This window comes from Falco cherrug, chromosome 10 (genome assembly GCF_023634085.1).
Source record: "Falco cherrug isolate bFalChe1 chromosome 10, bFalChe1.pri, whole genome shotgun sequence".
NCBI lineage: Eukaryota > Metazoa > Chordata > Aves > Falconiformes > Falconidae > Falco > Falco cherrug.
Window position 1 is genome coordinate 31,945,500 of NC_073706.1, and position 17,844 is coordinate 31,963,343.

At 36.2% G+C, this 17,844-nt stretch overlaps 1 protein-coding gene across 13 annotated transcripts in view; it reads right to left on the reverse strand.

Annotated features, from left to right (window-relative positions):
* The window catches only part of SOX6 (SRY-box transcription factor 6), a 375,823-nt gene that overhangs the window by 174,094 nt on the left and 183,885 nt on the right, over positions 1 to 17,844 (reverse strand). For 11 of the 13 annotated variants that reach the window (XM_055722486.1, XM_055722487.1, XM_055722488.1 and 8 more), the window contains one exon: positions 2,273 to 2,362. The exons of the other annotated variants lie outside the window; for them this stretch is intronic. In XM_055722486.1, the coding sequence (XP_055578461.1) occupies positions 2,273 to 2,362 (90 nt within the window). The remainder of the gene's footprint in view (positions 1 to 2,272; positions 2,363 to 17,844) is intronic. 13 annotated transcript variants of the gene reach the window in all.

The window sequence follows — 17,844 nt, forward strand, 5'->3', positions numbered from 1 at the left end:
GTTGTCCTACTTTGCTTTATTTCCTTCTTGTAATCTGTGTCTCATGCTGCCATGGGCTAGATTGTTGCATTGTTTGTTTTTGTTTTCTTTTTTTCTTTCTGAGATGATTTAAGGCACACAAATGCTAATATGAGTTAAAACCAGGCTATTGGGTTGACAGCGATTTTATCAGCTAGGAGTTACCGGCCTGGAGACTGCAGCCATGCCACTGGCTCACAAGCCCCAAGGAACTAAGTCCCACTGCAGACCGGCCGCTGCCTCTGCTGTGTAACTCTGCACCTTGCTTTCTTCTTCTATAAAATGACACTAATGCCTTTGTCAAGAGGTTTGGATATGGTAAGTATAAAGCACGCCGTAACAGCAACCATCATTTATCTTCTGTGCTTGTGTATGCTGCTCTGTGTTTTTGCCCGTTCATGGAATATGTTACATGCAGGTGCAGTGGCAAAGATTCAGCATTGCATCTTGCTGGAAGTCAACTAGTAGCAGGGAGCAATACTGCAGACGCAAAGACCACTTAAGGAGAGGTTTCTAGGGATGAGACTCAGGAAGTGAGTTGTGGAAACTAGCCGAATGACTGTCAACATGTAAATCTGGTGAGCCTAATCAGGTGATCCCTTTTGTACAGCTAATAGGCTATGCTTCCAGAAAACATAGTTGAATGAGATGAAAATTCTTCCAAGTCTGAGTGAGAATGCTTTGTAGGCAGATGAGAAAAAGGGTAGGAGAAGGAACTCTGTCCATTCATTTTGCAGTGAATATATATACTAAGAAAATAGGAAGAATAACATATATTGAGAAAAACAAACTTTTTCTTCTAATAAATGAAAGCTCATGAAAAAGCTTTTTGTGCCATATAAAAGAATAACAAACATTATCCTGCATTGTTAGAGATCCCCCCTCATTTAATTTTGGTTCACTAACAGCATTCAAGTAGTTACTGTTTAAAGATTAAGTAGTTATATTGTGCAAATAATGGACAAACTTCAATGTTTTCCACACTATGAGAGACAATATGGCTTTAAATAGAATGTGATTTCAAGACATAATTTTGTTGGATTTTGTTCCAGTCAGTTTTAACATGTTCCTGTAAAACTGCATACTATACTTCTGCCATTGACATTACTATAGGATTTCTTAACTGGCTAAAAAATACACATTTTTGTAATTCTACCAAAAAAATATCCAAGATTTTGATCTTGATTCCTCTGAGGGAACCAATTACAGCTTACTTATTAAAAAGGAACAATCTTTCATCTCTACGTGTAATAAAAAAAATTGAACTATCTTAAGTTTCCCTGGTGGAAATACAAAAACCTAAGCATCTATTTTCATCAAATAGTGCCATTCTTTCTTTCTTTCTTTTTTTTTTTTTGCACTAGTGAAGATTTATTAATATGATGTACATGACGCTCTGTTTCCACATATTTGTAGTTGCAATTTAATAAAATTATACCAATGAAGAGAAAACAATCTAAGGTACGTTGTGTACTCCTCAAACATGCCTTATGACCCCTTCTCACAGCACAAAACCCCCCACCTCTTTAATTTGTTGCTTAATCAATAACACTGAATTTCTTCTCACTGAGAAAATCCATTGAAGAATTGATGGGTGGGGAAAAACACTTCAAGTTTTCTACATAGTACTTAATTGTCAAGACAATTCCACTTTTACTAGACTGCCTGTTCAACAAACCTTGGAAATACTGGGAAGTACTGTCTATATATGCAATAAAACTTGCACTTTTTCCAGCAGGTCCCAAATTTCATCCAAAGCTACTCTTTCTCCACAGGAATAGCATGAACAGAAATATTTATTTTTTTATTTCTCTATTTGGAATCAAGGATTTAGAACAGTAATCACACAATTTCCCCCATTTCTAATCTGAAAGCAGTTTCTACACATAGTTTATGCAACTGGGAAGAAACAGTACCAAGTACTAGTAACTCCACGTTTTCAAGATGTTTCTTCCTTTTCCTCTGGTCACAAAGACATATAGCTAATGTCAGTGAACCAATGTAACTAACCTGGTGTTTGTGATAACATCCTTGATACTGCCTATAACTGATTGTGACATACTCTGATTTATTTATTTGGTGGACACATCCATCACCTCAAATATAAACATAAAAAACAGGATGAGTTGACTAGAAAGAAGAAAGAACCCTCTTGTTATGATTGTTAGTTCTTATTTTTTCTGAACTTTAAAAAAATCCTCAATCCTCCTTTTAAAATATATGCAAACATTTAAAATTTGATCTAGTGAGATACCTTTAATTTCTCCAAGGAGATCGCTTGTGTTTAATTTTTCCATCTTCTCCTTCCAGTCTTTAGAAAGTAGCTTTTCCATGCAGGATGAATCTATTAAAAAAGAAAAACAAGGAAAAAGAAAAAAAATATTACCAAATATTACTGAATTTATTCTCACACATCAGGAAAACAGGTGCCATCTTCATTTTAAAACTGTTCTTCCTGTTCTAGGCGGACCATAGTTTCAAAGGCAAATGAACTTGTAGCTAAACAGAGTTCTTATTTAACTGCATTTTAAATCCAAAGTAATTCCACCAAGGTTAATGGAGTTACTATGGATTTAACAAGGGTCTAATTGAAAGGAAAACTTCGTTCAGGATTTATGCATGCTAACTGCCAATTTACATGCATAGATTGCCAATGTATATACAAATTCTGCCTTTTTCATTTGAGAATGATTGTACACTCGAAATTATACATGAAGATTTAGAAGCTTTTTTTGGAAATTTGGCACACAGTGACATCTGCAACCCATTTTTATACCCATGTCAATGCAAAAGTTATTCATATAATGTCTCCATGGAATTCATAAAAGCACTCTACATGTTGGATGTTCACAGTATCAGAAATTTTCTCACTATAAACAACATGCAATGATTAGAAGACAGACTTTCATAATTTGAAGTTCAGAATATGTTTCAAATCTTTGCCCCAACCTGGGAGGCCTTCCACAGGCAAAACTGCCACTGAAGTCATTATTAGGAGAAAGTAGAAGTAGTCTTACTGTTTGCTATGATCAGACCCCAGTTCCAGGAGAAAATTTGATTTTGGAAGTAATAGACTTCAATAGTGTCTAAAGATTTTTTCAGTTCCTAAATTAAGCTAAGTGGCTCTGAAGCCTAAATTATACATAACCTTCCAGATAAATTACAAAAGGCAACTTTTAAGATGGGAATTCTTACAGTTGATGGGTGATCCAGAGTTTTATGACTTTAAGAACGACAATTCAGATTTATAAACAATTATCAAGAAACCTTCTCACACAACTGAATGCTTATTTTCCCTTCCCAGTTAGTAACAATACAATCTCCATCAAACGTCGTGCATTTACTTTTGTTGGTAGACAGAGTCATCAGCAGTGTCTATGCTAAACTCCTTGGAAACCCTTCATCCCAGTTTAGCGAGATATCAAAAACATTATTTAAACACAAATCTGTTCCTGAAATTAATCTTTGCAAATGAATCGTATTTGTTCTAAGACCATGTCCCACTCTGGGTGCTGCTGAGCAGGTTGTTTCCTAGTGCATACGCCGGGAACAGCCAGGCACCTCAGCCGCCAGGAGCTCCCAGAGCCAGCTGCTGTTTGTCTTAGGAGGAGATCAATTTACACAATACTTTCTAAATAACTAATAACGTTCCAAATTTTGACAACTTTTGCACTGATCCCACTCCGGTCACTTCCAAATTAACACCAGAGTGTACATGGTCCAGAATTCAGCCCAACATATCTTCTGCTAAATTAGTGGCAGATTAAGGTCAAATCGTGGCTCAAAGTCTCATGTCAGCAGTCCCATCAGAAGCATTCACACAAGAGAAAACCAAAGCAAAAACTTCAGATTAAAAATGGCAACGCAGACCGCATCAGTGCAATGGGTAACAGTTTGTTCCATCTCAGAGGATTCAAAAAATATTCAGAGGCAGGAAAAACACTCAAACAGGTCACAGAAGGAGGAGTCAAAGATTTTGGGAGAAGTTTAAGGACTAAAAGGGTCACATGGCCAATCATATTTTAGGGTGCATGTAGTCTCAGCCTAAAAATTCACATTAGTATCATTCATTTGAAACAAACAAACAGAATCAAACAAAAAACAAAAAAGAACCCAAACCCAATTGAAAGCAAACCAGAGCGTAACTACTGAAAGATCAAAGATCAGGTTTTAATTGCAACACATTTTCACCGTGCAAGCCTCCGTGGAAAGACAACACGGCTTGTAAATGTTTTTGAAGTAATATTTCAGTAGAAAATTTATTTACTAATTATATCTTTCTATGAAAGAGGCAAAATTAAGGAGCTGTGAGTTGCAATAGACAGTGTTAAAATACTTGTTATATAATAACAATTTACTTTTAACAATAACAGGCACTTATTACTTTTATGAGTTCTGGCCTGATAATAGAAGATTCAAGAAATAACCATCAATTATCAATAGAACATTATAATTTGTCCTTTTTTGTGATATCATCATTAGTTTAAAAAAGATGTTTCTGTGTTTCTCCCCTGCCAAAATTTCAGACCCCTCATCCCTGGAAAAAAACCCAAAAGCTCTAGAGTTTTATTTTGATGCTTGCTATAAGTTATGCATTTTACTGCTTTTTAGCTATTTCCCTCAATTCATACAAAGAAGGAAAACCCTTTAAATTAAAAATAATAATAATAATAATTAGCATATCACAGGATTTGATAAAGTACTTTCCTCAAAAGCATTTGCTTTATTTCTTCTCTTACTGTTCTTAAGAGCACCCATCTTTGTCTGCAGCGTTCCTATATTACATAAGGGAAAAAAAATCATATTTCTAAAGACAGACTGAAAAAGATCTGGAACGCAAAACAGATCTATCTGTGTGCCTTTTTTTTTATATATATATATATATAATCACATCACTAGTTAAAATTTTTATCTCTATAAATGAGTGAAAAATTCCTTAAGAAACATTTCTTTAAACACCCCTGTCTCAGCCAAACTCTGTGTTACAGATCTGACCACACAATTCATAGCTACTGTATTTTGTCATTGGGAAGCTTACAGAAACATACAATGAGCCTTTTAATAAACTTTTTAATAATGTTGTAGAAATAGCTCTTTTGAAATCCCTGTAAATTTTCAATTAGTAGGTTTAATCTGCATGATTTTTAGAATTGGAAATAATCATATGTGTTAAAGCTCTCCGGAGGTCCTCCACATTAGACATGAAACTAAATATAAAGGCTTATGCTTGAAAGGCATGTCTCCCTTCAAGTTCTGTATTCTGTGTTCACAAACACACATTTTGAAAAGGTTTGTGAATCAGAAAGGGAATTTTTTTCTTCTTTCTGCACTGAAAATTAATTTTTCCATACATATAAAATCTACAAAGATAGCTTCTGACTTCAGTAAAATGCCCTCATCCATATTGATTCATTTTCTGGTTTGATTCATTATAGAAACAAAACATCGACTCAGAATCCAGCACTGAACATTGAAGAAGCCCGAATTCACATCTGCACTGCATCACTCTCGCTGCACTGAGGCTCTGCTTCAGCACCATTCCAAAACCTTGTGGATCACGACATTTTCAAAATTCAGGGGTATTCTTGTTAAAGACAATTATAAAAGAAGCAAAGAAAGAAATTAGCATTTATACATTTTTAGCTCTTCTCACTGACTTTATAAACCACAGTTGGGCTTATGCCGCAAAGTAGCATATTTCGTACTGACACATGTAAGATCAAACTCGTGAAGTTGCACTGGAGCAATTTATTATATTAACACCACCAGCTTCTCATCCTTTATATTCTTCTCTTGTGGACTAGGGAAGATTTTCTTTCAAGGACAGCAAACAGGTTAAGTATAATTAGAATGAGATGACTAAATTAAATCATTGAGTATTATTTAATATCACGGTTTATTACATACTTTGTTAGCAATTTTAATTGTAAACTAAAGGAGTTCAAAGTACTGTGAGAATCTTGTTAGACATGACAGTTTTGCAAAGGTGAATGGAAAAAGGATGTTAAAAGATAAATAAGCAGGAAAAAAAAAAAAGGCAAGGAAAAAAAGCCTAGGTGTTAGATGAAAAGGATCTCTCCACAATGACAAAGCATCGATGAAAAGAATTAACATTTGTCCATTGGGTAATCAATCAGTCATGGAATGGATGGAATCCAGCTCTTTGTTGCATGACCGGTGATGAAGAACGAGTGTGTTAGCTATCACAGCCAAGCTCTCAAGTTCTTCCGACTGCATGAAAGTCATCTTGTTCCTATCAAGGATAGCTTTTGCCTCGTCTCTTCCTTATTCTTCCTTTTTTTTTTTTTTTTAATTTTCAGTTTCATAGTCTTCAACAAGTTACCAACTCCAGCTATAGCTTACATGAATACTGTATGACCTTACAGTGGCCTGCATCTATCCTCATTGGTCTGGGGGGGCTGTTCCTTTTTTTTTTCCCCTTTTAATTCATTGAAGTAGCCTCCTATTACTTTCTTTGAAATACAGATATGAAAAAAAAAAAAAAAAGCATTCATGCCATGTGTGTGTTTTTGTTTTTTATGGTAAAGTCATACATAAAAGAAAGCCTAAATGTGAGAGTGCAGCAGCAAAACTTCAAAGCACTGACTGTCAGACATTATTATTTCAAATCAGCTTTGACTTTTTGAGACTTAATAAAACACTATAGTACAGACTGGCATATTTATAACACCTACACCAGTGATCAACCGAACCATCTTATTCTTGCTACTGTGCAGTGCCTCGTTATTTCTTTTATAATAAGCTCCCCTCACAACATGTTGTAACAATACTACAAACTGATAGTTATTAATGATATGAGTTCTAAAACATGACTTGTTTTGCATACAATTCTTTTTGAATGCATACATTACTTTGTGACAGAAGACAAAAGCACATTGATTTATTAATAATGATTGCAAATGCATAGCAAGTTCATAAACAATACAGAAATATAATTCAATCAAAGGTATAGCTGACATACTTCTACATGTATCTGAACTGTTACATCTCAGAGAAAAAGGCACTGGAAAGACAAGGTGGAGGAATTAGAAATCAGGCATACTGTGAGAGAAATTGTTCTAAAACATGATCAGATCCCTCAGGAGGAGGAGGATAAGCTGCATTTTAGAAGAACAGCACTACAGCGCTAGTGGCATCTTTGTCTCTATTTCAGGACTATAGTCCATAGTTAAACCCCATTACAATTTAGCAGATATTGCTGAACATAATAAGATCATACTTTTGCATCTCTAACTTTCTGTATTTTCTAAGCTACTCTCATTACATTGATCTGCTTGCAGCTCCACAGGAGAAGAGGTGTCCTCCGGACCAGCCTTTGCCAAACGAGCTCAAACGCTTCATCCAAGTCTACACCATGAGCAAAACAGCACAAGTGGAATTACCCTGTCAACATCTATGAAATATTTGTTAGAGAAAAATGTTACGCAGGTGTTTTGGTTTTTTTCTTTGAGAGTATGTTAAACGAGATTATGAACTTGTGACAGACATTTGTGTGCTCACGAGGCCTGTCACGCTGGATTCCTACTGCAGAAGAGCTGCTTTTTTCCCCCAAAACCACATAAGCTTCAAATAATCATTACAGTGGCAACCATTTGGTTGCCCTGCTCCCTCCTGTAACTTTGCACATCTCACCACATACCTCGGGGCAAATGTGCTTTTTCAAGTGGGTGAAGGACCCAACATCTAAAATAATAACAATCACAGCCCAACCCATCATGCATCTGAAGGAGGAAGGTTTGCTTCAGCATTCTTCACAGAATACTAAATCTGTTAAGAGTACAAAAAACTAAATAGAATCAGTACTCTACAAATATTCCTGAAAAAAAGTCAAGCATAATTTAGATTACCCAAGTCAGGGTTTGTTTCTTACAGTTGAACTAAAACACCAGATGCATTGGTGCTATTATAAGATCCATTCATTTAAAAAAAGTTAATTATTCAGAAAATTCATTATATTTTTTAAAATCCAGCGATGAGTTTTAATATACCTGTGTTGGGACCTTTGATTAAGTGATCCGTCTCTGAATGCGTAACAGCTTGCTTACATGCCTTTTGTGAGTTCACTGCCCATCAGATTTCCTTGAAGAACCATCTAGCTTAGATCTGTATCATAAAAATATTTCCTAATTTTCGTGCTTTGTGTTCTGTATTTTAAAATTATATGCAAACCTTAACGTGTTGATATCAAAGGGAAAGGCAAAAGGTTAATTTAATTCACTTTGAAAGAACATGATTTTATAATCTTCTAACAATTCAAAATTAAATTAAGGAATTTACATTTACCTTCATGATCTGAAACATAAAACTGTAATTCAACCATGACTATCAGAAACTTAACTGCAGGATGGTACTATCTATTCTTATTTAATCCAAGGATGTAAAGTTTGTGTAATGTTACTAAAATAGATTCTTTGTTGCCATAGTTACTTTTTTTCTTCTTTCAAACACAAATTATCCTTTTCTGTTTCAATAAACTTTAAATAAAAGAAAAGGAGACAGCAACAATACAAAACTAATCAAAAATCAGCCTGAAGGCTTAACATCCGTAGTTGCAATGTACTGCCACCGTCTCTTGCTCATAAGCAGCTTGGCTTCAATCTTGTCGTCAGTGGAGAGGCAGGTCAGGGGAATCTCATCTCATCCTTCTCAATTTCCATACTGTTCTCATACAGTAATTAATTGCTCTGGTCTAACAGCAAATTAAAATAAGGCATTTCAGACATGTTGTTAGCCAGTGAACTGAGTTCTTTGGCCAACTTTTCAAGATTTTCTTGATTTAATAAGCTTTCCGAAGCCAAGTTCTTGAAAAACAAAAATACAATCACAACACAAAAACGAGCAATAAGACATTTAGAACAGGAAAACCTGCTAATTCCTTTTGCTACGTTTACTGCAATTTTTTTTTTTTTAAATAATCATCACTCCTAAATTCTATATCTTCCTCCTGCCATGAAGGAATCAAGTAATCCTGGCCAGTCGCTTACTCCCTCCTCTCATATTGATGGTTTCTATCCACCTCTTTGTCTGCCTGGGCTATTGAGGCTGTGATGTTCCTGGCACAGACTGCACATCTCACAAGGGTCTGGGGAACACCTAGCACATTTCTGGTCGTGAATTAGAACTTGGTGCCCATTCTCAGTACAACCTGTAGGCAGTAGTGTAAAACCAAACAAAGAGGGGAAAAAAAACACCAAAAAAACAAAGGGCAAAGAAGCTTTCCTAAATACAATTCTATGCAAAAGGCAGTGGGCTCACACTAGATGCTTTCTTGAAAAAGCAATAATGGAAATGCGACTGAGATCTGACTACCCAGCGTTACAGTTTTGTTTAGGACGGGGAACCAAGTAAATCTGCCAACTGCTGTACATTTTTTCACAGTGACAAGATTTCCACAATATGATAAAATTAGAACTGTAAGAGCTTGGAGAGCTCTCTTAACTTTTAATTAAAACTCTCCAAGCTCACTAAAAATAATTAGGCATTAAAATGTTCTGGTTTTCCTCTGAATTCATTTGCACTGCTTGAATGGTCTAGATCTTGCATGAAACAACAGACATTCTAAACAGAAACACTGGAATTTAACTGGGGGTGATTTCCAGACCTGCTTTCTGTGATGTGGCTAGTGGGAAAACACTGTAGAGAGTCTGAAGCTTGTACCAAATCCATCTAAAATGGCTTGTTTCAACAGGAATTCTCTAGTGCAAGAAGCATTTTGAGACACATGCTGCTCAGTGCAAAACTCTAGATAAAAAGGAGTTTGAATTTCATGGAAAGAATAACCCAAGATACAGTTCTGACCTTTATTTTTATTTATTTATTAAAAAGCAGAACCTTTAACCTTGCAAATGTTTTTGTTCTCTTAAAATAACTCATACAATGCTATATGCCACACTATTTTTAGAAAAGCAACAAGAGAAAGCATGCTTTTCCCATACAGCAGGGCACCGATATAAACATCAACACAGATGCTCTGTGAGAGAGAGCTGGACTTCTCAAGCACTTGATCATTAAGGAATGCACCAACTGTTTTAGATAATCTCGTGCCAGCTCCAATTCTGCTCCACACTCCCCTTTGGGAGTGGCAAATCTTGTCCTGCTCCTAATTTTTCATTTTACTCACTCCTCCATTCTTTCTTGTTTTTTTTTCCCAGAACAGAGGGAAAAAGGCATTGTGTGCCAAGCAATGCAAGACGAGAATCACTTCCCCAAACAGAGCAAAACTTTCAGACAATTAACCCTCCCCTCTTCTTTCAGATAAATTACTAAGTATAAAATGCAATCTGTTTCCTTTGTTTACTCAATATGAACAATTTGTAAATGACTCAAGGATAAAATTCAGAAAATGTTGTGCTAAATTAGAACCATTATAAACATGCTAATGACTGCTCAACTAAAACATGCAGGATCAGTGTGAAGAAATATATTTAGTTCCTGTGAAATACAGTTGTATTGCCTCAGAACTATTTGGTCACTTAATTGTATATGATTACTTCAGGAAAATGTTAATTTCATGAACACTGCACTAGACGATACACTATGTATGTCAAATGGAGCTTTCTCAAATGTCAGTGTAATTGCTTGGATGCAATGTTTTGGCATATTAGTAGAAGAGAAATATCTTTAAAGTCTTTCAGAATTACACATACATTTCATTCCTCCACTTAAAGTTTCCCTTCCATTATAAGCTATATTTTACTGTTAGATTGGCTGCATTCATTGAAGTACACATCATTGCCTTATTTGCATTACAATGATAGCATACTGTATATTATATGTAATCACCTATTCCCTAAGTATGTGCACCTCTATTTACTTCCCAAGTGAACATATAATATTGGCAAGAGAGAGTCTCAGGCTTTACACAACAGCAATCAGGGATAATCAGGAAAAGGGGAGCATAATTTGCTTGCAATTCCTGGCCAAAAGATTACATAAACTGATATAATAAAAAAGAATGATACACTTATTTTCCTCTCTCTTATTGCATATGTATTAGCAAAGTAATGAAATCAATAGGATTTGCAATATTTGTTATTTTGCAAAAAGCAAAGTTCTGCTAATGGAATCAGGTCTCAAAATCTTCAGTATTTTCCTTTGCCTCCACATCTTCACATCTTACTGTATTGACCAGCTCTAGAAGATCATTTTTACTCAGAGTGGAAAAGAAGAACGGATTGAACCACTATCTTAGCTAGAACTCGTCAGCATAGCTCCATCAAAGCCTACTTCGCCTTAAATAGATTTAAAATTTCCACCAATATTTGGCTTAATTATCCTTTCTCTTAATCTCATACCTCCAATTCCTGTTACAGTCCTTTTACAACCCTAAACAATTCACTTTCATCTTTGGTATCCACTCTTCTCACACACTTCCAAGCTGAAGTGACTTTCTTCTCGTTATTACTCAAAAAAAAAAAAAAACCAAAAAACAAACTATTGGGAATTTAATCGTTAAATCTTTCTTTCTTAAACTGCTCTGGAACAAATCATGTATCGTATGGCCTCTGGACATGTAATGTCTTTCTTTTACAAACAAATTTCCCTCGTAGCTCAAGAAGTTGCAGATTGCATGTCAGTCTGTGTTCAGCTACATACTAAACCCAGCCACTGGACTCATCCTACCAAAGACATTTAGTAAGATTTTCTTTCCTTTTAACATTGCAACTGTCACAGATTCTTATACCAAGCTGAAACAAGCAGAAGTTCCCATCTCAAATCAAGAAATCACCTGGTAGCACAAATAGACTTACACATTATTGCGTCTTATCAAGTGCAATGCCAATTAAACATTATCTTTTAACAAAGTAGAAATTCTGTAAATTTACTATGAAAAGATTACTCAAAGTTTAGTGGAGTAGAATCATCTTAAACAAAAGGTAACACAAAAATACAGCTGTGTGTAACCTCCTTCACACCAGGTTAGTTTCATGGAGTTGGGGGAGTGGGAGTGAAGGGGCTTCCTGAAAAGCAAGAAAAATCAGTTTCTATTAAACTGATTAATGTTCCCCGGAAAATTTGTGACACCAGATGATTTATGAACAAAACATGGATGATTCAAAAGACCTCTATTTTGTTCCCCCAAATCATGTTCTACTCATTACCCTAATAATGCAGTAATAAACATCTGTTTAATGATTTGAAGGCTTCTTAATATTGTGTATAAAAATCTTAACTCAGCTCTTACATAAAATATTCTGAAATTAAAACAATTGTATAACAAAAAGAATTTTTCACGAGAAATCCTTAAGCATTTTTGTATGTAAAAGTATAATACAAAGACAGCAAAATAATATGCTCTTGATTTGAAATGACTTCAAACAAGGATGCAAAGGAATGAAAACAATAGCTAGAATCTCCTCTCTATTTACCATTTCTGAAGGTCTCTATGGCACATGATGTAGTCTTTTCCAGGACGCTAAAATACACTGACAAAATCAGCTCTAGAGCCGCTTTTATACTAATAAAATTCTGACTTAAACTATCATATTCTATAGAAACAGAAACATAGAGCAAGCAAGACTTTCCTGAGCTAATTTCAAGATACAGAGCTTTGAAAGGTTCACAGACCTCACAAGCACCAATCTAATTGCCATGGTTATATACTTCAGGAATAATAGCTGGTTTGTTACAAATCTGTGAAAAGATTTATGAGAAGAATACACTAATATCTTCAAGAACAATATCATAACATTTTCATTTCCCTATATATAGAGAGCTGAAAATAAGCCATCGGGGTTTTTTTCTCCTGTAAAAGACCATTATAATTTTGTGAAGTCAAGGACTGGAAAGAGACAGAAATGCTAGCATTAAAGCTGTCGAGGAAATCCTAATTCAGCCCCTGTGTGAACATGCTGATACATTCTTTAAATAAATAATAAACCAACTTTACAATAAAAACAAAAAATGTATGCCATTTTGGTACAGGATTCTTGCTGCATTCAGGCCAACGTGGGACAACCCCAGACAAAAGCATGAAGATGAACTGCAGAGCAAACGAGGCTGGTGCCTGCACAATCACTGGCCACATTTCATCGCGGAAGTTCAAAGAAATTACATGAATAAGGGAGGGAGCTGCAAAAGGAGCCACGATGGGCTGCCGTTTCATTTTCTGGGAGCTCAATTTACAAAACTTGGGGTTTTATTTGAGGAATTGCTGAACATTCACAGCTGCAGCTGTGTCAATGTAAAGTCAACGTAAAGACTGAGGCTATAATATATATAGCTATATATAAACTGCTGCACAGAGTTGGGTCCTCTGGAAAAGAATCAGGACCTAAACACCTCAAGCTGAACAACCAATAAATCAATGATGTTTTCAAACTCACACTCCTAGTCCCACACCTGTGAAGTTGGTATACTGACTACTCTTTTTTTCCCCCTTTACAAAGACCAAGAAGGTAATTCGTTTGTAGCACCTTTACAGACTATGCTGAAAAAACCCAGCCAGTTTTGTAATATTCATGTCTTCAGAGCTCAGCTTGAATAATAAGTAATTAATAGACACTAAGGCTTCATTTTGACCAGTAAGGATATAACAAGGCACTGGATAGTTTCATATTCATGAAGGATCATCCTGTTAGTGAACTGGATGAATCAGAATTCTTTTTGAGGAAAAATATTGTTTAATCATGTAAGTAAATGTATCTACATGGAAACAAAAATCATTTTCATTTTAAAATGTATTCAGTTCTGTTGGGTAACTGAAGAAAGCTTTCACCAGTTATGCAGACATTCTGCAAAATTGAGAGTGTTAAACCTGTGCTTATACACAGCTCAGACTTGTATAAATTAGATTTAGTAGCCAGATTTGGAAACACTGGCAATTTCAAGGGTACTTACTGGTCATGGCAAATGAAAGACAGGGTGAACAGGTAATGGACTTTGGTTTCTCTGCATTGGATTTCACCACCTAAGAGCACTGACGATAATAAAAGAGTGCATGTTGCACCCCATCCTGGTGTGGCAAAGCAGCCACAGCCCCCTTTCACACTCCTCAGAGCAAACCTTGACATTCCCCATGAACAGTCTGACAGACGTGTACAGATTCCTCTGCCTGCTTAGAGCAAGTGCTGTCACAGTGCGATGAGCTACTTGATCCTATGTTTCTCAGCAGAAAGTAATTTTTGCCCCCAAAGCTGTTGCACACATTCATCACCATATACATCTTCCCAAAATACGTAGCATAGAAATACAATATATATCAGAGCCAAGAAAATGGCAGTCACATGGAAACATCTCAGAGGAGTTTTAATAATACTCGGAGAATTCTCATCCCCAGATCTGCTACCCAGAGAGGTAAATACATGTTCAGTACAATTAAATCTTCATAGTTACAGAGAAGGGAAACCACAGGAAGCTCATGCTACCTGTTTCATGTTATTATTTCCTATTCTGCTAATAAACATCCTTCCTTTTCCAGAGTTCCCCTCACTACTAGCAAGAAATAGGCAATGGAGCTCTAGAGAATTACGCCACAACCTTCGCTGAGAGTTATATTGCAGGTAACAAAGATAATTAACACAATTTCTGTCTTAAACAGTTAGTCGTCTTGCTTTTGTTGATTTAATCCAGACTCTATAGTTCTAACAGTTCAAATTAATGAGCTGAATTGTAGTTGCACAACTCCCCAGAAAATTAAGCACACATGAAGTTTTACACTGCTACTTTGAAATTGTAGCTTAATGCTGGTTTATGATATACTCTTTACACAAATGCAAAAGAATCTAACTAAGACTCCATTGTCTTGAACAATTTTTCTCGTATTTAGGGCAAATAGAAAATTTCATGTTATCAAAACAACCCCGACACAAAAGATTATTCAATTAGGAGTTCTGATTTATGATCTTAGAAGTACCCATTCCAAAGAACAGGACAGGTAGAAAATAACTTTGTTAGAATGCCAAATGCCATAGTATATTGGAAAATTATTGTATTGCCTTATTCATTTAAATATATTACCAAATTCAGTGCATGAGTAACAGGTGAAGTTTTGATTCCTATTGCATTCAATAGATCACAGTCTATTGAGTCTAACTATCAATGCACTTCAGGCAACTTGCGCTCTAGGAATAATAAAATGCACCAGATCCATATATTTCTGAATTGGAAGTTTTACTTCCTGACTTTTAGAGTGCCTTTAGCCAGCCCATGGCATGATTTCAAAGGCTAGATCCTTTATGTACAAGCTTGTATGTATGGACTTCATACAAAAAAAGTAGTGTGGCCACAATGATTCGAACATGCAATGCAAAGGCTTGTTACTATCAAGCCAAAGGCAGAAGTCTGGTCTACTGCCAGGTTCTCCATGTGCTCATGGTTTGGTCCATCTAATTTGTGTTTACATACATTAAAGCTGAGATTAATCCCTTACCCTTTGTTTGCATTTTCATTGTCTTTACTCCACATGAGAACTATCTTACTGAGGTTTTTATCTTGACTTTACCCACTAAATTCATTGTATTTAGACGACCATACAATCTTTTTTTTGTCAACAAATGACTTCTCTAATCTCTGGGCTGCAAAACTGCCTAAAACCTACTCCCACGTTTGCACTCACACTATTAATATAATCATGAGCACTAGGAAGGCAGAGTCTAAACCATTGTGAGTTACATGTCTCTGGTTCCTCAAGCTTTTTTTAAACACCTATTTATGGGCAAGGTATAATTTACACCACCTTATGTATGGCTGGGCAGGTGGTACACTGTGACTGCTGCTCCTTATATCAAATGTGCTAGCGTCATTGTCAGTGGTGCCCACTTTTCCCCACCGATCACATTTTCACCTGTTCTTTCTTAGATCTGACCAAGAGCTCTCTGGCAAAAGGACTGTTGTTTGCTTTTACTACTGCTATATGTACAGCACGTAAAGGCACCTGGAAAAAATTGTGAAGAATTGATCTTAATTACTTCTAGGAAACTCAGAGACCCTTCAGAACTCAGTGGCCTGAGCTCCACAGAAAAAAATCCTCTATTTTTGTTCCTTTTTCCTTTCAAAGCTATATATGTCATATAACTATCTCAACTGGAACGACCACCAGTGCTCAGCCTAAGCCAGTAGTCACCGAGCACTGTACCTCTACCTGTGCAAAGGCAGGGGGGTAGTATGCCCAGGCATGGCTTTTCCCAAGGCAAAGTGGTTGCCGCAGGTCCCAGAGATGCTGGTATACTCCATGAACACCGAAATCACATGGAATTTTTTTTAATTCCATAGTGAGATTGCTCCAGTTTCTCAAATTCAAAAAGTTTCCAATTTTAGGCAAGTAAGAAGAACTGTGATAATAGCTTGCGTTTAGGAACAACAGTTCCTTTCAGTGAACGATCCCGCATCCAGATATTGTCAGGAATTGCCCCAAAGCTTTTTAGGTGACAGGAAATAAACTATTTCCTTCTTCGGCAAAATGCAACTTCCTCATGAGTTTATTAGCTTATAAACAGTGGTGTAAATGTGAACTTTGATACAAAGGCAGTAACATCTCCCTTCTTCTGAAAACTATTAACTGGACCTACTCAGCATCTAAGACTACAGGCAATTAGTCCCAGAACTATGGCTAAAGAATTTAAATCGCCACAGTCCATTGCTTTTTTGCAGTTATTTACAAAATGAGTATAAAAAATGCCTATTCATTTTGATTGCATCTTTTTGCACTAATGAAACAATTTCAAAAGATGGGTAATGACAGAGATCTAAGCCCTTATATAATACTTATACCGTATTAAACTGTTGACCAGAGAATAAGAACAAGCATTGACAACAAATGTATAGGAAAACCATGATAAACTGTTTACTGCAAAGTCATGCAGGAATTACAGGAACTGGATCAGACTGCTTAACAACAACTTTCTAACAGTGGAAACTTTTGCAAAGACTAGACTGAAAATGTGAATAACATGAGCACGTTCCACCTATACTGAAGACTGCACTCAAGCAAAAACACTTTTTACCTTTGAAGAAGCTTGTATGAGTCACATCGAGGACCTTTGGTCCACAAAAAGGGCCAGAAGTTTGGCCAAACAGAAAACCACACAAAAACCACTTGTAAACCACTAATTTTGCATCCAAAAAAGATGTTACCTACACGGTCAGATACACATGTTCTTATTTTTGTTAAAATCAAAATTTAGATTTTTTTTTTTTAAATGCTACTTTTACAGTCTCCTGTTCCTTGCTTAGATGGCACATCCAAATCCTAAGGCCCAAGTTCTCTTCTTTCCCGGGTTTTCTAGTTTCAGCTCACAGTATCATAGCTCTAACACACAAAGTTATCCGTAACAGCTTCTCAAAATTAGACAATTCATATCAGCTACTAGATGCAGTCCATACGCTGGGAAAACAATCCTGAGTCAGCCAACACCAGCCATGTTCTGCAACAACGTGCCAGGGCCGAGGTGCCAGGTGCCCTCCTGTACTGGGCCTCCTCTACATCTTGCTGCTAAGAGGCTGTGACTCTGACAGCACTGTATTGTAAAAATCTGGATTAAATCTAGCAAAGAAAGGGGTCATTTATAAGTCATCTGTGGGTACATTCTGTCTTTGGTGTGTGGCTGAAACTCCCATTAACACTAACATGAGCGACGCAGGCCTACTGATGGGTGAATTATACCCCTGACAGAAAAGTGGTTTTTTACTTGATGGATTTCCTTTGATGAACTTGTTGGCTACTGCACAGTCATGTGTATATATTTAAGTATTTCTCTGTGTGTATGCATTTGTGTATCTCTGCAGTGATGATGTCAATTTGACTAAAAACGCAGATAAAGCATTTCTTAAGCCAAAATGGTCCAAAGCTAATTTCCCCCATATAAA